General features: G+C 36.8%; 4 protein-coding genes across 5 annotated transcripts; 2 read left to right on the forward strand and 2 right to left on the reverse strand.

Annotated features, from left to right (window-relative positions):
• Nucleotides 175–2667, forward strand: LOC107612157. Its single transcript, XM_016313977.2, has 5 exons — nt 175–924; nt 1240–1315; nt 1401–1870; nt 2002–2065; nt 2168–2667. Exons 1-5 carry the CDS (start codon nt 890–892, stop codon nt 2435–2437), a joined length of 915 nt encoding a protein of 304 aa, XP_016169463.1. The 5' UTR covers nt 175–889; the 3' UTR covers nt 2438–2667.
• LOC107612138 lies at nt 3076–6366 on the reverse strand. The gene is made up of 8 exons (XM_021110238.1): nt 5683–6366; nt 5287–5560; nt 4484–5176; nt 4232–4392; nt 4013–4127; nt 3746–3937; nt 3518–3658; nt 3076–3432 (listed from the first exon to the last, which is right to left on the reverse strand). Exons 3-8 carry the CDS (start codon nt 4508–4510, stop codon nt 3265–3267), a joined length of 804 nt encoding a protein of 267 aa, XP_020965897.1. The 5' UTR covers nt 4511–5176; nt 5287–5560; nt 5683–6366; the 3' UTR covers nt 3076–3264.
• On the reverse strand, nt 4597–5859 carry LOC110265905. Its single transcript, XM_021109458.1, has 6 exons — nt 5683–5859; nt 5448–5560; nt 5287–5384; nt 5077–5176; nt 4877–4950; nt 4597–4619 (listed from the first exon to the last, which is right to left on the reverse strand). The coding sequence occupies exons 1-6, from the start codon at nt 5857–5859 to the stop codon at nt 4597–4599; spliced, it is 585 nt and encodes a 194-aa protein (XP_020965117.1).
• On the forward strand, nt 19798–23184 carry LOC107613072 (receptor-like protein kinase HERK 1). 2 transcript variants are annotated; one of them, XM_016314918.2, is made up of 2 exons: nt 19798–19930; nt 20152–23184. In XM_016314918.2, exon 2 carries the CDS (start codon nt 20420–20422, stop codon nt 22931–22933), a length of 2514 nt encoding a protein of 837 aa, XP_016170404.1. In that variant the 5' UTR covers nt 19798–19930; nt 20152–20419; the 3' UTR covers nt 22934–23184. The 2 variants fall into 2 exon arrangements, with proteins under 2 accessions (XP_016170404.1, XP_020964252.1); XM_021108593.1 differs by having other exon boundaries at nt 19823–19930; nt 20998–23184.

A 23777-nucleotide genomic window follows, 5' to 3' on the forward strand; every position in this document is an offset into this window, starting at 1 on the left:
ATCTTTGGGGATGTACATTGTCAAACTGATCTTGCTCATGGTCTTTTGGCTTTGATGAGTTGAACTTATCGGAAAAAAAAAAACATGAAAAATAACTTGATAGTATATTTTGTGTTCAAGTTTTCATTTTATGAAGTTGTTTAATTGTTTGAATTNAAAAAAAAACATGAAAAATAACTTGATAGTATATTTTGTGTTCAAGTTTTCATTTTATGAAGTTGTTTAATTGTTTGAATTTTTTAGTTGATGACTGAAAAATGGTTGAGAGGAGCGTACTAAATACTTAATTGATGTTTTTGTTTAATGTTGGATGAATTTTATTTTTCTTAATGTTTAATTTGACATGAGTAGTAATGGAACTTGATTAGTGAATTATTACTAATTTTAGTTTATCTTCTGAGAGATTTAAAGGAATATTTATTACTAATATTAGGCATGTATGGGAGATCAATTTTTGCAAAATAAATTCTCTATTGTTAAAGCAAATCATTTTAATAAACATAAATAAAGAGAGTACTTTCGTTTTAGTCATGGCCTAACAGGCCCCGCCCTCGAAACCATATTTTTTCCTCATTTCCAAACTCAACTTTTATGTTGTTTTAAGCAAAGCAAAGGCCTATTTAGCGAGTTTAGTGCCAGGTCTAATCCGTGGTTGTGCCTATCAGCCGAGGCCCCAAAACTTCGTCCAGAAGGAAACGGAAATAAAACTTCTAAACTACATCCTTTGCAGATTATGTTACACCATGTGAACGGTGAACCCGGTACTCCACTCGCTGCCATAGAAGCATCACTTGGTTCCTTGCTTCATTTCGGAAACCCTAAACCCTACCAACTCTCAACTTGTTAACCCTCAAAAGACCGGTACCAGAAGAGAAAACAAAGCGTAGGCATGGCTATTTCTGCTTCCAGGAGTGACATTAACAGGTAAAAAAACTTCAACCACCATACTTTCATGACTCTATATTTTTCATTGCATACTATGAGACACATGCATGTGTCTTCCTTAAAAATCAGAGCTTTATACTTCAAAGTGGGTACTTGTGTGAGAAATTTTTTATTATTTTTGAATATCTATCTATGGGTATAAATTAAAAAAGACGTAACCCTTACCACGAACAGTAGTCGCTTCAAAACTGAATGGGTGAATGTTCCTGAAAATGCAATCAGTTTTTGTGAAAAAGGTTACTTACTAAATGAAAATAGTACAATCTAACATTGTTTACCCTTTCGTTAACACAGAAGATTTATGGCAACAATGAATAGTTGGCCTTCAGATGATGATAGACTTATCAAGTTTCGTCTTGTCAAAGTAAAGGTAAACTGATTTTGTTGTAATTTTAAGTTACATAGAATTAAATTTCAATTTCCACGGCGACTGAAATATGTTCATATGATGTTAGGGCAAAAGACATTTTCCCAAACACTTTTTAGCAAGATATGGAAAAGAATTTGGTAATACATGTTTTGCAATTGATCACTGTGACAACTGCTTGAAGATTCAGTTAGTCGGTAATCATATGAATAGAGTTATAGAAGAAGACACATTTGAGACAATTAGAGCCTTTTATCAAGCAGAAAGAGATGTAACAGTTAAGCTTTGGTATGTAGGCTTTGGTCTCTTTTATCTTTCCCTGTGGGATAAGATGAACTTTGAGTTAGCTTTGACCCAAAATCCAAATTTCTATGTGAGAGACCAACTAACCTCTGACAAACTTGATGAAATTGAACTGAATTTGAATCTAAAGTACGTACAAAAGGATGAACAACCTCAAGTGACCTCAAGTAGCGGTGATTCACCTCAGTCAACAGATGTTGAAGAAGTAGTAGGCCCTAACACGGCTGATCCTGTCGAAATCGACAATCACATGAGGTAAGATGACTCTTACTCCATAGTTGATTTTGTGACTTTTGTCATCCCATTTCATTCCTTTCAACAAACATAATCATAGAAATCAATTATCTGACAATTACAATGTGTTCAAATTTGTTGATCTATGTTAGAGACATAATTTTTCACACTTACTCCAAAGAACTCCAGCCAAGTGACATTGGAGCCAGCAGACTGGTAAAATAACACAACACTACTATGAGTCTATGTTGTATGGTTCAATTAATTTAACCTGTTAGCAATTATATTAATAATTTTGTTTTGGAATGACGCCCACAGTATGTGCCAGTTGACTTCGCAGAAATATTGAAAACATTCGGAGATGCTGCCATTTGGACAATAATAAGTCCCCCTTCGCCACAGGGGTCTACTTTTCTGTTCCAAGGCCATCAAAATCCTACTAATCCTTTTGATATCAGGTTTGGACTCGGATGGCAGGATTTTTGCAAGGCACATGTGCTGAAACCAAAAGATCTTCTAGCCTTTAGGATAGTCTGCAAACGTAATTTGCGAATGATGGTAGACATTCGAAGGTATCCGAGAGAGTAGAACATCCGCAAGTCTTGTGAGAAGATACATTTTTATGAGCTGAATCCTGATATATGATGTATCTTTTGAGCTAGAGTTATCAACTGATGTAAAACATCATCTAATATGATGAATGAGATATTGAATGAGATATTGTATTAGGTTTTCCTTGCCTCTGCAGTTCAATCTTCATTTTAAATTAGTAATTGTCTTGTCTGAATACTTTGTAGCAAGAGAAACAACTTCTTAAACATTGCCCAACANATATATATAAATATTAACCTGTTGTGATGAAAGCCACAGGATGGATATTGAATGAGATATTGTATTAGGTTTTCTTTGCCTCTGCACTTCATTCTTCATTTTAAATTAGTAATTTTCTTGTCTGAATACTTTGTAGCAAGAGAAACAACCATTGTACTAATACTTCAAGTTGTATACACTTGCTACACTGTTCTTTAAAGGTATTTCAACATCAGCGAACAATTTAGATGATGAAAAAGCTTGTTGAAATTTCTGACTTTATTTTCTCATATAACCATATATATATATATATTGACTAATGAATTTTCGAACAAATGAACTACTAAAATGAGCAGCAACCAAATTTCATACTAATCTTTTATATATATATATAGCTAAATATACATACATGCACCTTGCACCCACTTACACCTACCTTCATCATTCAACCCCTAACTAATTAGAACTTACAACACCTTGAACTTAATTCCCATGTACTTGACATTACACTACTAAAGCAACAACATGTAATATAACATATTTAACATTAGTTTTACAACATTAATTCCTCAATTCACCCTTATGCAAAACAACTCAAACTAAGATTACTCTAGCTTCCTCTTTCCAGTGTTTCTTTTAAATGTCTTGTTGCTGGAACCTTGACCATCTGGAGTACATATCCCTACCGTGATAGCATTGTCAACAACCTCACCGACCACCGACTTAACGGGACTGGCATGGACGCTTTCACATTTGCTTTCAGTTGGGGAGTCCTGCGTGCACAAAAAAATGTAAGGCCTTCTAAAACATAACATAATATAAATTAACTTTTTGGATTATCTTTAATTGCCTTCTAACCTTCAATGCAGATATAAAACCCAACGCATTTGCTTCTGATTCAGTTTCCAATTGGCAAGAACCATCCAAAGTGGCACTAAAACTTTGATCCCCTTCATGAGAACCACCACCCAAACTGGTTGTAAAACTGTGAACCCTTGCCTAAACCACCAAAACACACTACTTGTAAGCAACAAAAGTAGGTAGTCTATTAACGAACAAAACATGTTAAACCGGATGCCAGCATACCCCAATATTAACGGAAGTCGAAGATTCCGTCGAATAAAGGCCTATCAGCGACTCATCATCACTTATCTTAACTACATTGTAAGGCTGGTCAACCGACCTGATATTCCGATACGTCACAGACAATTTAAACAAATACTTCCTTTCAACAATCGCATCGAAAGCTTTCGGATACGAACTTCCCGGGTATGTATCCTATGTTTTGGCAATTAACAACTTAGAAACAGGTCTTGCCGATAATTGAAAATATTATTAATCACAAAGACTTACAGTCGGATCACGTATTTCACTGGCTGATTTGCCAACAATAGTCTTGGCTTCTGAATTCCATAAGGTCACCTTAATACAACCGGTACCATCAGTAAGGATGACAGCAAGACGATATCTATAAACACAACACAATTGTAATGGCAATTAGGAAGACCAACTTGTATCGTGACACATGCTAAATAAATGCACATGAATACATCCTTATTGTCATCTAATTACCTCAGAGCACCATTAAACCCAACCTTTCTACAATGATCACACCAATAGCGGTCCTTATTTGGCTGCACTTTTCTGGGACATGTGTTGCACGATACGTAGAACCAATCCTTCAAACCCACATCGACAGAAACTATGGTACCAACAACCCAACATGATGTCTCCTAACCATTTAAAAAAAACATAACGTCTTTCCATCAACAGAACATAAAATAAAGGAATGTTTAAACCCAAACACTCAACCAAAAAGCTCACATGGTCCAAGTTGAGAACTTCTTCCATTGACTTGATTGGAATTGTTCCTCGAGATATTTCATCAGAGACGGAAGGTTGGCCATGACTCTCGATAAGATTGATTCTCTGAGAAGCTAGATCACCTTGCTCAAGTAAACTACATAACACAAAAAATATTGAACATAACACAGCACAGTTTTTATTGTTAAAAAAAATTATGCATATATGGAGAAAAAACTAAAGGAATTGACCTTCCCTTTTTTTCATTTTTTGCATACCTCTTCTTGAAACTAATAACAGCAGGGAAGTCAGCATTACAATATACTCGAGAAGGGTCAAAGCTACTTTGGATGTTAACATCATTCAAATATACATATGGTTTAAAAAGCTGGGCAACCATAACTAATGGCTCACAATCTGGCCTATGCAAGAATGTAACCACTTCATCAACAAAGGTGCCAAATAGAGTACACTTCATCTTATGTCCCCTAAAAACACAGGCAGAATGCATCAATAAGAACACCACCAAAGTGACACAAAAACAGCTAATATAAAAAAGATTATAACCACGTCAAAATTCATTCAACAACAAAAGGAGAATCAAGAAAACAAACTCTAAATCCTCCAAGTAAACCACCATGCGTTTAGTGTGTTGCCCAGTTTTGGTAACCAAATCTCTTGCATCTTCTTTAGCTACCACATGACCAATGCAATCTACATAAGACATGGAAAACATACTCTGATCACTTACTATTCACTCCGGTTCAAAGTGACCAAGAATTAAAGAAACCATAACAGCCTAGAATGAAAGACCGAATACTAACCGATCAAGTGGTTTTGAGCGACAACTGAAGCCATTGCCTCAATTTCTTCATACTTTGTGAATCGAAACGGGTTGAAAACAAATGTGTCAGGGGTGAGTCTAGACACAGACGTTTTCATATAAAAACTTAGTTTATATTTGTGAGGTGTAGTCCTCACTGACTTTCCATAGCCTTGCACAATGAAGTTCTTCATGGAATAGATTTCATGCTCGCGGATAACACTCCTAAATATCACAATGCTGTTCCTCGGTACACTACAATGGATCCGATCACCCTATATGAACAAAAGCCAACCACATAAAAACAAAGAAAGATTTAATATAATAAATTACATTAATAAACCCACAGGCCTGGGCACACTAAAATAATAACGATTTCAATACATGATACACTTACCCGTTCATCCTGAAGGATCATCTCGATGCTAAAAGCTTCATCCGGATTCCACTGACTCGGAACCTCGTACAGTCGAACAACGCCCACCACCACGGACCATTCTAGTTTAGACGGGTTGATGTCTGCCACACGATCAACTCCATGGGTTGCACTATTTGAAATACTAAGCGTGGCCATCTAAAAGTGTGTACACCTTCTACACAATCTTGTGCAACAAACATGTATATATACACTACCAGCTGCTCGAAAGGCAGACCAAGAAATTGTAATAAAAAGTTGCTATTGAAATGTGTTAAAAGAGCGGGAAAGTTTAACATACTTTATGCATGTCTAATCCAACATGGTGATCCTCCAAATCACTTATCAACCAATGAGAAAACAGGAACTTCATTTTATTGCATGACCTTGGGATTGCCGAAACCAAACTGAGAAGGAGAAACTTGAGAAGTAACCAAATGCTGCAAACTTGAAACCAAACTGAGAAGGAGAAACTTGAGAAGTAACCAAATGCTGCAAACTTGAAACCAAACTGAGAAGGAGAAACTTGAGAACTAACCAAATGCTACAAATTTCTAATGAGATTGGTTATTAAGCTTTATTTGGTAGCAATGTGTTAGCAATGTATAAATAGGGAGTACACGTGTCAATGTGTTAGCAAGGAAGGGTTTGTTACACTGTTTTGCTATTCTACTTTTAATATTATAAAGANGGGAGTACACGTGTCAATGTGTTAGCAAGGAAGGGTTTGTTACACTGTTTTGCTATTCTACTTTTAATATTATAAAGATTATCTAATTATTACTTTATTAGTATTAAAGAAAAATAAGAGGCCAAGTGTTGATCGAAAAATATTTTTGACTAAGAGTGGATCGATTCGGAATGGGTTAGGTATGATTTTTCGAGAAGAAATATATATGAATTTGAAGTTGGAAGTAATGGGCGCTGATTTGGATTTCGATTGTATTTGTTAATCGAGTAGGCCTGATTGAATAAGGAGATTCGATTAGAAAGATAAGTAAGGTCTTCGATGAGCTAATCGACTAGTCATAGAAGTGAGAGAGTTAGTGGCTTTTATTACACGAGAAAATTATGGGAAATATCTACAATCATGCAACGGGAACGGTTACCAAGAGAGATTGCACTTCAAATTTGAAATTTCGTATTTAATTGTAATTAATTGTAAATTAATTGTCAGTTATGTAAGATTAGCCTATAAATACTAAGAAGTGTTAGTGAATAAGGGTTGGAACTTTTATTCAGAAAAAACACTCAAGTACACTCACATCCCAATGAATTCCTGAGTCTGCAATCAAGTTAATTTTTCTGTAGGGTTCCTTCCATCTTTTTTATCTTTTAATTTACTTTTTTTGTAAATTTCACATTTCAAGTAATTTTATTATTCCAAGTGTTTTCTATTTTCATTATCCAATTTATCTTTCTGTACTTTAAATTTCTATGTCGAAGTTCTTCGACCCCATTAGAGACATTTTAGTGTTTTCTTTTAACTTCAACGCAACCTTTTTCGGTTTCAGCATATTATCATTTTGAAAACCTCACTTATTTATTTCTTTTATTACTTTACGAGTTTTTAATTTACCTTTATACTATTATTCGTCTAATCGAAGGCGCTTTGATGCACTTTTAGAAAACGGGTACTCGTACAAAGGGGTAGGTTTCGCTCCCAAACCATTAGATATCGAACCACTATCGATTTGCTAAAAATCGACAAAACAAATTGGCACATCCAGTGGGACAGTTTTTAAATTGAAGTGTCTCAGATAAATATTCTTTCCAGTAATTTTTAGTGTATGCGATTACGAAGTGGGAAGACCATTCACATGGTTGATGAATTATCAAATGTGAATGGTGGTTCGTCCACCAATGATAGCATACCGGTGTCCATGCAACAAGCCGACGTATCTTCACGATCGGAAGGAGCAATTGGAACTGAAAGTATAGTCGTTACGACTATTCAAACTGGGAATGTTGGACGTAATATTCGTCCACGTGGTCTTGTGCCACCATATCAACCTCCATTAACCGCCGGTTGGCCTCCTTATGGTCTTCCTCCTGGTTATACCCCACCGGTGGGTGGTTTTGTGCCGCCTGTTCGCTTTGAAAATATTAACGGAGTGAATAATGTTCAAAACCCACAACATTCCGAGTATTCTCGTGATTTTAATGTGGGCTCCACTTCGAATGCTGTGAACTCAATGGCGGCATATCGACAACAAGTGGAGGAAAGTCATCATGACTTGGTCAATTTATTGACTCAGCAAATGACTACAATTCTGAACCCCATGATGACTGATCATGAATCAAGATTCGAGCGTCTTGCTAGACAAGTCGAGAGGATTGCTTGAATTGTTGATTATGATAAAGGTGAAAGGCATAATGCCAGGGAAAATAATGAAGGGATGGAAAATATTTTTCAAAATGAAAACAATATTCTAAATCGAGAAAATCCTCACGTGGTTCTTCGATGTCAAAATGCTGATGAATTTTTAGCCAGATTGCGTGGTGGCGAACGCTATCAAGTTACAAGAATTATAGAAGAGGTTTTGAATCGGGTTGGGCTGAATGTTGGTTTTATGAATCAACCACATTTTGTGTCAGCTTTTCCCCAAGTGGTCCAAATGGCTGAAGTGCCAAGAGGGGTGAAAAATTCGAAGATAACCACAAAATTTGCTGGTGAAGTTAGAGAATCAACTACTGAACATGTTGCTCATTATTTGGTTGAGATTGAGAATTTAGTTAATGATGAAAATCTGAAAATGAATTTTTTCCCTTCGTCGTTAACAAAGAATGCATTTACTTGGTTCTCGAATCTCAAACCAAATTCGATTACAACGTGGAATCAGTTAGAAAACTGCTTTTCACGCTCAATTTTATCGAGGGGAAATGAATGTAGCAGTTACCGATCTGGTGGCTTTGAAACGTGAAAAAGGTGAAACCATTGATGATTATTTAATACGTTTTAAAAATGCCAAAAGTAGATGCTATGTGTCATTACCTGAGAATGAGATAGTGAAAATAGCAATTATGGGGTTAGGGTTTTATATGCGCAGAAAACTGCTTAATGTGCATATTCCCAATTTGGCCCATCTGGCTGAAAAGGTTCGACAGACCGAACTTATGAAAAAAGAAAAAGAAAAATATAGGAGTGAACAAAGATCGAAGAGTAAACCTTTTACTCAAAAAGAAAAAGTTGCTTATGTAACAATGGAGTCTTCTGAAGAGGAACTCGAATTTGAAACAAAAATCGATTTGGCCGAACTTAAGAAAGGCCCTCCATATGTTTGCTCTTTGTTGAAGAAATTGCCAAGCAGTGAAAAGTCGAATAAATCAAAACTAAAAAGTGAAAAGAAATATAGTTTTAATATTTCGAAATCTGATAAGATTTTTGATGCGTTGCTTAAAGATAAACAATTAATTTTACCTGAGGGTAGAACTTTGCTTTCTGTGAAAGATTTAAAAAGAAAGCCTTACTGTAAGTTTCATCAAGCAACAAGTCATTCGACTAACAGTTGTGTCCGTTTCAGGGACTTAATTCAAGAAGCAATAATGGAGGGGCGATTGAAATTCGATGATGGCAAGAAAGAGATAAAGGTTGATGTAGATCCCTTCGAAGTTGATGCCAGTTATGTTGAACCTTGCTTTGGAGTAAACATGGTAGGCATGTCCTACAATTTTGATGTGGCTCTTGATGATTTCGAGTCACAGGTCAGATCAGTATACCCTAGGACAGGGGATGGTTTGCTGGACTTCTTAGTTCAGCAAAAGATCAAAGACCGGGACGTATCTCTGTGTCTGCGGTGCAATGCTGTTTTCGATGCTGAAGCAGCAGCAATTTTTGAAAAAGAAAGGATGAAGAAGGAGTTGGCTCATAGGGAAGAGCAGGCGCGCCAGAGGCAGCCAATCAGGCATATGGAGGGCTCTAGTTCGAAGACTCCTCAAGAGAATGTATCTACACCTTTAAGCCGTTCTCAAGCTATAGGTGTTCAGTGGATCAGGAATTGCCAGGAGTTTCAGAGACGTGATCATTTGTATCGACGTAATCCACAGTGAGGACATCGAGCGCCTTCCCGGAATCAATATTCCTACTATCGAGGTCGTGCCAGGGGTTATCCACAAGGAAGAGGAGGAAGGAGAGGTTTCAATCAGAACAAGAAACCTTCGATTGAGACAGATAAGGAACTAAGCAAGGGGGCAACGCCTTCTGTGCATTCTAGAATCGTTTTTCCTTCTGATGGAGAAAATTACCCTAAAGAAATTCCATCACCTGCGAAAATGGAAAAAGGCAAGGCAGTAGCCCAATCTTCTGGAATTGATAAAAACAAAGATGTTGATGTGGATGAGGAATATTTCGATGAGGGCGATGATGACATGGTTGGGACAATATCGATCATTCCCACTGAATATTTGGAGGAGTATAAAGGAGATCCAGATGCAGATTATGATTCAGAGAGGAAGCTTTTTCCTTCATCCGGATAGAGGATGAGCCAGGTTACTTCTTACAGCTACTGAGAGGCAGATGTCTCACCTTCGCCCACTTTATATAACAACTACTTTAAGTGGGATAAAGGTGAATAAGGTTTTGATTGATGGTGGCGCTACAATCAGTTTGTTGCCAGAAAGGATGTTAATTAAAGTAGGGAAGCATCCTGATCATTTAATCCCTACAAACATTGCTGTGACAAATTTCAGTGGGGCTTCAACTCCAGCCAGGGGGTTGGTAACTCTGACCGTAAAGGTTGGCTCATCTGAGCGTAATACTGTCTTTGTGGTGGTTCCTTCGAGAGCGAGTTATAATGCTTTGTTGGGACGAGATTGGATACATGGTGTAGGAGCTGTACCTTCAACAGTGCATCAAAGTGTGCTTTTATGGACTAATGAGAGTAAACCTGAAACCGTTAAGGCAGATTCGAATTTATACGTCGAACAAATGCATGTCGATTTTAGGGTTTATAATCATAAATTAAGGCCCTTAGATGTTGATCGATCATTGAGTCCTTATAATTGTGAAGGGTGCTACTTGTCCTCGGAAGACCTTACAGTGAAGTTGCGCTATCCAGAAGTGGATTGTGAACCAACTGGTTGGGATTGCCTCTCTTGAAGACTTGAAAGGGACTAGTCCATGGACCAGGTTGAGGGAGTTTCTGACTACCTGGTAACATTACAAAATTATTTAAATAATTCGCAGTTATTAGAAAATAAAGATGATTCTTCTGATGAAGTTGAATCAGATAGGTTTAGTAAGTTTGTTAATTGTAATGCGTTCGATTCGACGTTCCCAGTCGAATTTAGTTATAGTTTTCTTATTTCTTGTAATGAAACTAATGATGCGAGCCGGACTGCCGATTTAATAGCAGAGGCCCATTATGTAGAAAATAAAAGTGATGATGATTTAATCAAAGATCCGATTTCTTCTATTTCTGATGATTCTATTGATTTCACTTTTAATTGCATCTATGATTTGGAACCTTTGAGATTTGAAAAATATTTAACCAAAGAGGATGATTATTATAAAGGGTTTGAATCTCAAGATCCCTTAGAAGAAATTAATTTAGGGACTCTTGATGATGTTCGAATTACATATATTTGTAAAGATCTTGTTGATCCTTTTCGAACTGAACTCTTTAATCTTTTATATGAATTTAAAGATTGTTTTGCTTGGGATTATCATGAGATGCCTGGTCTCGATCGTTCATTGGTAGAACATCGATTAGCATTGAAACCTAATGCTCGACCTGTAAAACAGACTCCAAGGCATTTTGCTCCTGAAATCAATATTAAAATTAAAGAAGAAATAGAACGCTTAATCAAAGTGAAATTTATTCGAACTACACGTTATGTGGAGTGGGTATCAAACATTGTCCCTGTTATGAAGAAGAATGGGAAGTTGAGAGTCTGCATCGATTTTCGAGATTTGAATAATGCTATTCCAAAAGATGAATATTTTATGCCTATTGCAGATATGTTAATCGATTCTGCGGCGGGGAATGAAATTCTTAGTTTCATAGATGGATATTCTAGATATAATAAGATTTTTATTGCGGAAGATGACGTGGCTAAAACTGCTTTCCGTTGTCCTGGGGCATTAGGTACATATGAATGGGTGGTTATGCCTTTCGGTTTAAAGAATGCTGGAGCAACATATCAGCGTGCAATGAATGCCATTTTTCATAAATTCATTGGGAAGTTTATGGAGGTATATATCGATGACGTAATGGTCAAATCGATTTCCGTGAGTCAACATATTGACCACTTAAGAAAGGAATTCCTTACTATGAGGAAGAAAGGTTTAAAAATGAATCTGTTGAAATGTGCTTTTAATTTGGAGTTTCAGCTAAAAATTTCTTGGGATTTGTTGTTCATATAAAAGGGATAGCTATTGATAAAAATGAAGCAGATGCAATATTAGCATTGTCTACACCCAAATCGAAGAAGGAAGTGCAATCATTTTTGGAAAAAGTGAATTATCTTCAGAGATTCATCTCGAATCTTTCAGATCAAACTAGAGTATTTGCGCCTTTAATGAAATTAAAAAATGGTTCAAAATTCGAATGGACTACAGAACATCGATCAGTGTTCGATTTGATTAAGGCATATTTGTCAAAAGCCCCGATTATGGCGAATGTTCGTCCGTTTAAGCCTTTAAAATTATATATTGCAGCATCTGAAAATACTATTGGATGTATGTTAGCCCAGGATGATGAAAATGGGCATGAGCGAGCAGTTTATTACCTTAGTCAAGTATTAACTGACATCGAAGCAAGGTATTCCGCAATCGAAAAATTGTGTTTGTCTTTATATCATGCATGTATGAAATTAAAGTGTTATATGGTAGCTAAGTCAGTAAAAGTTATAGCACAAACTGACCTAATTAAGTATATGTTAAGTTTCCCTATGTTAAAGGGACATTTAGGGAAGTGGATGCTGGCATTGACAGAATTCGATTTACAGTATGTTCCAGCCAAAGCTGTGAAAGGACAGGTCATTGCGGATTTTCTTGTAGATAATTCGAAAGATCTGAATGACCAGGGGGCAAACATAATCGAAGTAGAAAGCAGTTATTGGAAATTGTATTTTGATGGATCCAAGCATAAAAATGGTACAGGAGTTGGGATTCTCATTATCTCACCAGATGGTATTCCATCAGAATTCTTGTTTGAATTAAAGTATCCTTGTTTGAATAATGTGGCCAAATATGAGGCTCTAATTTTGGGTCTTGAAATTTTAATCAGCAAAGGGGCTTTAGAGGTTCAAATTTTAGGGTATTCACAGTTAGTCTTAAAGCAGTTATCGAAAGAATTTAAGTGTAATAATGAGACGTTACAGAAATATTTAGTAACTGCTTGAGAATTATTAACATCTTTTCGAAAGATTTTCTTGGTGCATATCCCTAGAATTCATAACGAAATTGCTAATGAGTTAGCCCAAATTGCTTCGAGGTATCGGGTTGGTCTAGAGACTCTTAGGAAATTATCTGGTATCCATCAAATTTAAGTACCAGCAAATGAAAGAGAGGTTTTGTGTATGGATGAATGGGAGGATCCTGATTGGAGAAAGCCTATTGCTCTTTATTTAAAGGATCCCAATGTTGCAGTTGATAGAAAGATAAAATTACGAGCCATGAATTTTGTCTTATTGGCTGATGAACTGTATAAAAAAGGGATTATTGGGAGTTTATTAAGATGCTTAAGTCGAGATGATCAGAACATTGCCTTGGGTGAAGTCCATAATGGAATATGTGGTGCCCATCAGGCAGGAAAAAAGATGAGATGGGTATTATATCGAAATCATGTACATTGGCCGTCCATGATAAAAGATTGTATTGATTATGCGAAGGCATGTCTGGAATGCCAAAAACATGGTTCAATTCAACAAGTTCCATCATCTGAATTACATTCGATAATAAAACCATGGCCATTTAGAGGTTGGGCTTTGGATTTAATTGGATTAATTCATCCTCCTTCGTCCAAGCAACATAAGTTTATCTTAGTAGCGATTGATTATTTTACAAAATGGGTTGAGGCGATTCCCTTGATCGAAGTAGGTCAAAGTGAGATAATAGATTTTATTGAAGAACATATTATTCATCGATTTGGAATTTCTCAAACGTTAAGTACTGATCAAGGAACAATGTTTACTGGTCAGCGGGTGAAAAGTTTTGCAGCTTCAAGGAATATCAATATGATTACTTCGACTCCCTATTATGCACAGGCTAATGGGCAGGTAGAAGTAGCAAATAAAATTTTGATAAGTTTGATTAAAAAGTATATTGGAAATAGGCCTCGAACATGGCATAAAACTTTGAGCCAAGTGTTATGGGCTTATCGAAATTCACCAAGGGGTTCGACAAGTACTTCACCATTTAAGCTAGTGTATGGTCATGATGCAATACTACCATTAAAAATTAATTTGAATACTTTGAGAGTATCGAGATAGAATGATTTGCCAGTTGATGATTATTGGAATGCAATGTTCGATGAGTTGAATGAATTAGACTTATAACGAATTCTGGCACTTGATAATATGATTCGACAAAAAGAAAGTATTGCTCGAAGTTATAATCGTCAAATCAAGGAAAGGTCTTTTAATACAGGTGAATTGGTTTTGAAAGTTATTTTGCCAATGAAAAAGAAATCGAGATTTCTTGGTAAGTGGTCCCATACTTGGGAGGGCCCATTCCAAATAATTAGAACGTATTCTGGAAATGCTTATCAGATTAAAGATATTGAGTTAGGAAGAATAATTAATTCGGTTAATGGAAAATACTTGAAGCAATACTATTGTTGGCAAAAGTAGAAATGTAACATACATATGTCTAGAAAAGATGAAAGTTGCTACAAAAGATGAAATAAGAAATAAAAAAAGAGAATTCAAGGTGCCACTAGTTTTGCCAAATCGGAGCGTAGCTTTGCCCTTTTGTTCTCTAGAATTGAAAGCATTTCAATTTGTTTGAACTTATCGGCTTGGATTTTCTCGAGTTGATTTTCGTATTCTCCCTGTTTGATATCAATTGAGATAAGTTCCTGAATAAGGTGATGTTGATCTTGTTGGGCTATTGCTAGGGGTGTGGCTATGGCAGCTCGACTTTGGCGTATGGTGGCAAGCTGTTCTTGAATCTGAATTAATTCTGCCTCGAGTCTTGCTTCTTCTTGATCATGAAAAGCTTGAACAGAAATAGCATGAGAGATTCTTACATCAAATTTCTCATGGAAAGTTTGGATTGGTTGAGCGGTTGCGAGGCAATTTTCTATATTGGATTTGGCTGTAGCTTTTTCATTCTCAATTTCTTGGAGTTGAAATTGAGATGAAACACTCTCATTGAGAAGTTGTTTGAATTCTTGAATTGAGGTAGAATGTGGTGTATTAGTTGGGAGTTCAAAAGAAGAATTCAAAAGGTCAGCCAAAGTTTGTTGAGAATTGGATCATTAACCCATGTTGTAGGTAGATGATCCAAGAGCTTGATGAGTGATCGAAGTTGTTCCCGAATATCAGAATCTAATTCAATTGAAGGCCTTGATGTAGCAGGTCTTGAGATCGCTGGTACAAGCACTGGAATTTTATTTTCTTGGATAACTTTATTTAAGACAGAAATCAAGTTATCCAAGGAAGCACTTGTAGGGGTAGTAGAAGCACTTGCTGTTTTAGGCCTTAGTCCGGGAGGAGTTTGAAGATTAGCCTGGGGTGAAGGTCTAGGTTGTAACTCGGGAGGAGTTTCGAAAACCTTGAATCGAGAGGGATCTGAATTGGTGGTGTCAGCAGCCTTAGAAGCAGAATCGGAGTCTGGGATCAATAGGTTTTCTGCGGAGAATGCAGCCTGATTGTTTGGTGAAATTGACTCAAGTATGTGTGTTCCTTCTGGAGAATGTTGCAAGGGATTTGTTGTTGGTTCAATCACCTGTGTTGTATGGAAGGAAGGTGGATGAGTGGCAGGAATTGATTGTAGGGACTCTGTGAATTGAATCAAATCATGTGATGTGGAATGCTCTGGGTCATTTTGTTGTCGAGTAATTGGTTGATCAAGAGCTTCAGTGGAAGAAGCTGATTGGGCAACATTAATGGGCTAGTGCAAAAGGTACACATATGAGCTTAAGATTTATTTTAAACTAAGTAAAATGTGTGAAGAGATAATTGTGTTACCTTAGGAAGTCTGGATCTTTGAACTAGTTGAGAGCCAGGGTCAGAATCGGCTGCATCTTCCGATTTGGAGGAGACAACGATAGTGTCCTTGTTTGGTTCACTTTCATCAGCGCTTTCGCTTGATGATGGTAGCACTAACTGGTAAGAATTCAAAATCAATTATGGCTTATTTTAAAAATATATATATATTCAAAGAGCATTTCGAGTGTAAAAGAAAAGTTGTAAATAGAAGAGTTACCCTTCGAGAGGTTCTGGTAGGAGTCCTTCTGCTCTTATGTGGTGGTGGTCGAGTGGCATCAGCTTTCCTTTTGTGAGTTCTCTTTGGGAAACTTTCAGTGACAGCCGTTCGAACAGCAGTTTGCTGAATATCTTCTAAGATACAGGTGTACCTTGAATAATAGGCAGCCCACCATTCGAAGCAAGATTTGGTGATAAATGAACTACGTTCATAGATCAAGAAGTTGAAGCGGTTTCTTTGTTTTTGGTTTTTTGAGAGACAAGTGTTGAAATCTTCTTGGGATGTCAAAGTAATGTGACAGAATGGATCACTGTGTCGAGGTTGTGGAGTTAGGATAGCTTGAGAAAATTCCAGTTGTCTTGCAGTCAAATGAGGAGCATACAGGGTTATCTTGAACCTTTCTTTCCTGTACTGTGGTAACCCTATTGGTATCACTTGAACAACCAATAAATTTGCCCAAGTTCGATTTGCAAGTTCATTTTTCTCGTTAGTATTTGGGAAGAGCAAACGATTAAGCCAGGCAGGGCCGCAATTACGGCACAAAAAAGGAGTAAAATTAACTTGATCATTGTCAAAATCTTTGCAGGAATGAAAAAGAGAGAAAACTGCCCAGAATCTGTCTTCATCTGATTGGGTGTTTGGAAAATTGGGTTTGTAATTAGACAAACAAAAATCCTCGATGTGTTGTTTATCGGTGTTGCCACCTTCAAGTTTTGTCATAAAATTTTTAAAAACGGCGTTAAGCCATAATTGAAGGAGCCATAGTGGGCTTCCTGTGTTGATTATTTTATTATCTCGAAGGTCACAGACAAACAGACCAAGCTCCTCGAAAATGTGTCCCAGAAGAAGCTTGGCCAAGTTGAGAGCTTTTCCTTCATGTAGGAGAGCAGCCAAGGGAAGGAAGAGCTTTGACATTTGTACGCTTCGGGAACAGAACAAAACTGCATTCAACCAGTAAAATAAGAAGGTTACATGTTCACTGTCCGTGATTTCTATACCATCTTCACCCATGTTATGGGCAATGAACTCACTGTAGGAAGTGCTAAAGGTAACATTGTACTGATGTTGAGATTGCATGTCAGGGGTACAATCTGGAGAACTTATTAGGAGACCTGTGAGGGCAGCCATATCGAGGAGGGACATTTCGATCATTCCGCAAGGAAGGTGAAAGTTGTTGGTAGTCCTATTCCAGAAACAAGTTACTGCTCCAATCATCCAAGGATGTGTAGTGAGTGAAAAATGAGATAGCCTTAGTAGTTCTTGTATTCCAAGGGCTCCCCAGGTAGCGCCCTTTGAGGGTTCAAGGCGTTTGTACCAAGTTGTGAAATCGAACCCTCGAGGATTGATTTTTGGATTATTTCGGAAGGGTTTTTGGTGATGAAGTGAAAGATGTTAAAAGCTTGGTTTATCAATAAATCTCCCCCTTCAGCATTTGGGAAGAAAGAAAGTTTTTTGTTCGCTCTTTCAAGGGTTTCAATCGGTCCAAGAAAGCAATGTGTATCTGCATCGATTGTGAAAGGGATTAGGATTCTGGTATCATTGACTTGCAAATAAGGATCATCAATGATTTCATCATTTACTTGGTTAAGAATGCGAAGAGCTGGTGGAGATGGCGGTGCTATTACATGACCTTTACCCTTATCTTGAGTAGTGGCATAAGAAGAGGAACCAGCCATTATCAAAGAAAAGAAAGGAGATTGAAGGTTGATGATTTTTTGTGAAGAAGCTCTTGATGTAGAGAAGATTCAGAGAATGATGAGGTTCGAGAGATTTGAACAAAGGAGAAAGTGATAAATTTAAAGTATCACTGTAGCCGTTACTGTGGAAGGAATGCTAATAAGGGTAACTTCGCGAAGAAGGTGAAGTGGTGGAAAGAGAAATCACAAGTTTCGGGAGACGTGTTGAGTGGATCAGTAGTAATTGGGAGTTTAAATGACAATTATTACTGATTTGAAAACTAACGACTTTTTGGATTAAGTGTTTTATTTTTCGATAATGTTATCGAAGACAACCACATTAATCTAAGGGGGCAATTTGTTGATCGGAAAATATTTTCGACAAGAGTGGATCGATTCGGAATGGGTCAAGTATGGTTTCTCGAGAAGAAATACGCATGAACTTGAAGTTGGAAGTAATGGGCGCTGATTTGGATTTCGATTGTGTTTGTTAATCGAGTAGGCCTGATCGAGTAAGGAGATTCAATTAGAAAGATTAAGTAAGGTCTTCGATGAGCTGATCGAATAGTCATAGAAGTGGGAGAGTTAGTGGCTTTTATTACACGAGAAAATTATGGGGAGTATCTACAATCATGCGGCGAGAACGGTTACCAAGAGAGATATTGCACTTCAAATTTGAAATTTCGTATTTAATTGTAATTAATTGTAAATTAATTGTCAGTTATGTAAGATTAGCCTATAAATACTAAGAAGTGTTAGTGAATAAGAGTTGGAACTTTTACTAAAAAAAAACACTCAAACACACTCACATCCCAATGAATTCCTGAGTATGCAATTGAGTTAACTTTTCTATAAGGTTCCTTCCATCTTCTTTATCTTTTAATTTACTTTTTTGTAAATTTCACATTTTAAGTAATTTTATTATTCCAAGTGTTTTCTATTTTCATTATCCAATTTATTTTTCTGTACTTTAAATTTCTATGTCAAAATTCTTTGACTCCATCAAAGACATTTTAGTATTTTCTTTTAACTTCAACGCAACCTTTTCCGGTTTCAGCATATTATAATTTTGAAAACCTCACTTATTTATTTCTTTTATTGTTTTACGAGTTTTTAATTTACCTTTATACTATTATTCGTCTAATCGAAGGCACTTTGATACACTTTTAATAAATTGGTACTCGCACAAAAAAATAAGTTTCGCCATCGATTTACTAAAAATCGACAAAACACCAAACAATAAGAAATAATGTTTCAAGTTTCAACTTCTCTGTAACTATGTTAGTTTGGAAAGTGTGAGATGCAATTACGAACACTAGGTTACATTAGTGTTATTATTATATGATTTAACGATGTTAGGTACGATAGTATTTCGTTAACTGAGTGAGATATTGCATAAAAATCTCCGAAGAAGCAAGAAAGACGTATTACTTTATTGATTTCTTTTTAACTTTAAAGTGATATATTGTATGATGATAAAATTCCATTTCACGCAACTGTGACGACACCTGATTAATGATAGTTTGGAAGAAAGATTATAACTTAGATTACATGTCAATTTCTTCCGATTTGGCAGGATTATTTACTACCATACCATTCAATATTTCATACTTTCACATTACTAGCACAACTTTTCCATCCAAAATTTCCTCAATTCACTCATAATCACAGCGAAAGCGAGCCCACATGCACAAAGTAGAAAAACATTATAAACGGCCACCTGTTAATTTCTCTACTAAGTACTAACATAGTAACATACCCACCACGCTATTGTATACTAATTTAATTCTCTGAAGTACAATAATTTTATACGCAATAATCTAATTAATCTTTTCTTTTTGGTAGTTTATAATTTAAATTTCATACGGTAGATGGTCTATTAATTTAAAATTTTAATTGCTTTTAAAAAATAAATTTAGGTAAAAGATTTCTTTTGGGAAATATGGATAACATAAATAATTGATAGTATATTTTTTGTAAGGAAAATAAAAGTGTAACATCTACATTAAATATGCAATGGATATTATTAATGTTATATTTATATATATTGGTACTGGGCAAGGTAAACCTAAACCAACTCAGCTTGGTCGTTACAACTCTTTAATCTATTTGATTCCCCACTTGCATCACAGATAAGGTTCCCTGCATCATGCTTCTTAATGCTCTCACCTAAAAAAATCAGGTCAGCATCTCAACCCTAATCAAATAATCAATGACAATATATTTTTATATATATTCTTTTCCGTTATTATAAATAAAAATAAAAACAAAAACAAAGAATCTATGATTATGTCAAGTGCTAAGGTTGTCATCAATTTTATTCCAGCTTGTCCTGAGCTAGATTTCTGAGCGTGTTTTTCAATTTTTTGTTTTACATATATGTATTAAAATTTTCCTTCACAGTCAGAGATTCAGGGTGTGGCTCCAGATTTGTATTCTTCTCTGTAATCTTGGCTCTTCCTGCTTCATCTTCTGGACCTAGCTGTAACTGTATTCAAAGGTGCCATTTCTATGTGTTCTCACTCCTTTCTTCTATTCCCTTCTATTTCCGTGTCTTTGACTTGTTTGAGTTTGTACCTTTGTGCTTGAATAATTCCTTCCCTTGATTGTGCCATAGATCTTATCTTCATAGGAAAATTAATCTCCTAAAACAATACTGTTAGATGCCACAATGATGTATTACAGAAAACTTTCTTTGTTTTTCTGTGCTTTATCTATCTTTTATCCCTATCTGTGTTTCTCTGCCGATTTTGTTCCAGTAGATAACTACCTTATAGATTGTGGAGCAAGTTCTGGTACTGTTGTAGGTAACCGCAATTTCTCTGCGGATAGTGCTTCTAAGAAGCTATTATCCACTCAGCAAGATGTTCTTGCAAGTACTTCCTTGAAATCAATCACTTCCACTGGTGATTCCACTCTCTATCAAACTGCTAGGGTCTTCACTGGTTCCTCAAAGTACACTTTCCCAATCAAACAAAAAGGGAGACATTGGATCCGTCTTTATTTCTTTCCATTTACCTATCAGAAGTATGATATGAGTGCAGCGAAATTCTCGGTTGCCACGCAGAACAATGTCCTTGTTAGTGATTTTGGTGTGCAGAAAGATCCTGTGATGAAGGAATACTCTGTGAATGTGAGCTCTAATTCTCTTGTTATAGACTTTACCCCTTCGAGTGGTTCGATTGCCTTTGTGAATGCAATCGAAGTTGTTTCGGTCCCTGATGATCTCATTGATGATGCTGGTCTCAGCCTGACTAATGGATTATCAACCTACTCTGGCTTGGCAGCACAGGCTCTGGAGACGGTCTGGAGGGTTAACATGGGGGGTCCAACTGTCTCCTCTGGTAGTGACACTCTTCAACGAACCTGGGATCCGGATCTTAGCTTCCTAAAAGAAAAAAACCTTGCTGCTAATTTCTCAAATATTGGAGGTGTTCAGTATGTGAACGGCTCGGCTACTGAAAATGATGCTCCGGCTAGTGTTTATGGTACTGGACAACAGATGAACTCACAAAGTGATCCACGTGTTAATTTCAATGTGACATGGGAGTTTAAGGTGGATTCTGGATTTCAGTACCTTGTTAGACTTCACTTCTGTGATTTAGTGAGTAAAGGTCTCAATGAACTCTACTTCAATGTTTATGTTGATTCCTTGTTTGCTGCCAAGGATCTTGATCTTGCTTCAATAAATCAAAATGCCTTGGGTGTTCCATATTATAGGGATGTTGTTACACCCTTGACATCTAGCAACTTGCTTCGAGTAAGTATGGGACCTTCTAATGTAAATAAGGACTACCCTAATGCCATTCTGAATGGTTTGGAGATCATGAAAATGAACAATTCTGTGGGCAGTCTTAGTACAGCGACGGCTGCTGTTGCTACTACTTCTGGTTCAAATTCAAAGAATGTTGGTGTAATTGTGGGTGCAGTTCTTGGGGCAGTATGTGCAGTGGTCTTGGCTGGACTTTTGTGCGTACTATGCAGGAAAAGAAGGCGGTTGGCGCGGCGGAGGCAGTCTAAGACATGGATTCCTTTCTCCATCAACGGAACAACTTCTCACACCATGGGAAGTAAATATTCTAATGGTACTACAATTAGTGCTGCTTCAAACTTCGAGTACCGTGTCCCTCTTGCTGCAGTTCAGGAAGCTACAAACAATTTTGATGAGAGTTGGGTTATTGGGATTGGTGGCTTTGGGAAAGTATACAAGGGGGAATTGAGCGACGGCACTAAAGTGGCAGTTAAGAGAGGAAATCCTCGGTCACAGCAGGGTATTGCCGAGTTCCGAACTGAAATCGAAATGCTGTCTCAGTTCCGTCACCGGCATCTGGTATCTTTGATTGGCTATTGTGATGAAAGGAATGAAATGATACTGATATATGAGTATATGGAGAAAGGAACACTCAAGGGTCATCTATATGGTTCGGGGTTCCCAACCTTAAGTTGGAAGGAGAGGCTTGAGATATGCATTGGAGCTGCTAGAGGGCTTCATTACCTGCACACCGGCTATGCTAAAGCAGTTATTCACCGCGATGTGAAGTCTGCAAATATCCTCCTTGATGAGAACCTGATGGCTAAAGTTGCTGATTTTGGATTATCCAAGACTGGGCCAGAACTTGATCAGACACATGTGAGCACAGCTGTTAAAGGAAGCTTTGGCTACCTTGATCCTGAATACTTCAGGAGGCAGCAGCTAACAGAAAAGTCTGATGTGTATTCATTCGGCGTGGTTCTGTTTGAAGTTCTTTGTGCAAGACCTGTCATAGATCCGTCCCTTCCCAGGGAGATGGTAAACTTGGCAGAATGGGCAATGAAGTGGCAGAAGAAGGGGCAACTGGAGGAGATCATAGATCCGGCACTTGCAAGCAACATAAGACCGGAATCTCTCAGGAAGTTTGGAGAAACCGCGGAGAAATGCTTGGCAGACTTCGGTGTAGACAGGCCTTCTATGGGAGATGTATTGTGGAATTTGGAGTATGCCCTGCAGCTTCAAGAGTCTGCTACTCAAGGGAATGATCCTCAAGAAAACAGTACTAATATGATCAGTCTCTCTCCACAGGTCAACAACTTCAACGACGATGCAAGCGCCTCTACCATTAAATTTGAAGGCACAAATGTGGATGATCTGTCTGGTGTTTCAATGAGTAGGGTGTTTTCTCAGTTGGTGAAGTCAGAAGGAAGATGAAGATGATTTTCAATATTGGTGGATATTCAACTTTTTTATTACAACGCTGTTGTTTTATTATTTTTTCTTGTTTGTATTATATTTTGATTTTTATTATGATCACTTGATCTCTCTGTCCTGACACACTATATTAAGATACTTTTATAGATTTGTAAAGAAAGACTTAGTTAATCAGACGTCTTTACTTAATTGGTAGCCAGAACACCAAATGGATCCATTCGTTCAATATTGAAATTTGTATAAGTTGATCATTTTCGTACAGAGGAATGTTAGGGCCAGTAACTTTTGTGATTTGTAGCCATCAAATAGCCATCAATGATGGTTTTAATGGTGTGAGATTGGTGTGAGATTTCATCCTATATACTTTGAGGAGTGTTAGGGACCAGTAGGTTTTGTGATTTGTAATAATCAATTAGCTATTATTAGTATTTTTAATGATGTGAAATTATATTTAATGGTATGAGATTATTCTTTTTTTTTGCTGGTTAAGTGCTGGTCAAATTTTAATAAAAATACTGACTTTCTGAATTTTTTCATATACTTTTTATATACTTTTTAAATGATTTGATATGTTTGACTAAATTGTTATTTAACCATTTCTAACTATCTTCTTAGGTGAAACTGAATTAATAGGTTGACAAATTTGATTTTAGAATTTTAATACATTATTTTGGCATGCTAATATTATGGTTATGCAGCATTATTGTGTTCTGTTCTTTTTTCTCTCCCATCTGCCATCTCCCTTCTACTCACTGGCTCATGTTAGTGTTGGTATCCTTTTGTTCCTTTTAGTTTGGCATGAGACTACAGTGGTTAATTTACTTCTCATTTAGATTTAGATTAG

This window comes from Arachis ipaensis, chromosome B08 (genome assembly GCF_000816755.2).
Source record: "Arachis ipaensis cultivar K30076 chromosome B08, Araip1.1, whole genome shotgun sequence".
In the NCBI taxonomy this organism is placed as follows: Eukaryota; Viridiplantae; Streptophyta; class Magnoliopsida; order Fabales; family Fabaceae; genus Arachis; species Arachis ipaensis.

Coding starts and splice junctions, on each gene's coding strand:
- LOC107612157 (XM_016313977.2), top strand. CDS start 890: ATGGCTATTTCTGCTTCCAGGAGTGACATTAACAG. Junction 1,316..1,400: donor TTCGTCTTGTCAAAGTAAAG/GTAAACTGATTT, acceptor ATATGATGTTAG/GGCAAAAGACATTTTCCCAA. Junction 2,066..2,167: donor ACATTGGAGCCAGCAGACTG/GTAAAATAACAC, acceptor TGACGCCCACAG/TATGTGCCAGTTGACTTCGC.
- LOC107612138 (XM_021110238.1), bottom strand. CDS start 4,510: ATGGAAGAAGTTCTCAACTTGGACCAT. Junction 4,393..4,483: donor AAGTTCTCAACTTGGACCAT/GTGAGCTTTTTG, acceptor TTAAATGGTTAG/GAGACATCATGTTGGGTTGT. Junction 4,128..4,231: donor GGGTTTAATGGTGCTCTGAG/GTAATTAGATGA, acceptor TTGTGTTTATAG/ATATCGTCTTGCTGTCATCC.
- LOC110265905 (XM_021109458.1), bottom strand. CDS start 5,859: ATGGCCACGCTTAGTATTTCAAATAGTGCAACCCATGGAGTTGATCGT. Junction 4,951..5,076: donor GTTTACTTGGAGGATTTAGA/GTTTGTTTTCTT, acceptor CTGTGTTTTTAG/GGGACATAAGATGAAGTGTA. Junction 4,620..4,876: donor ATTCTTGCATAGGCCAGATT/GTGAGCCATTAG, acceptor TGTGTTATGTAG/TTTACTTGAGCAAGGTGATC.
- LOC107613072 (XM_016314918.2), top strand. CDS start 20,420: ATGATGTATTACAGAAAACTTTCTTTGTTTTTCTGTGCTTTATCTATC.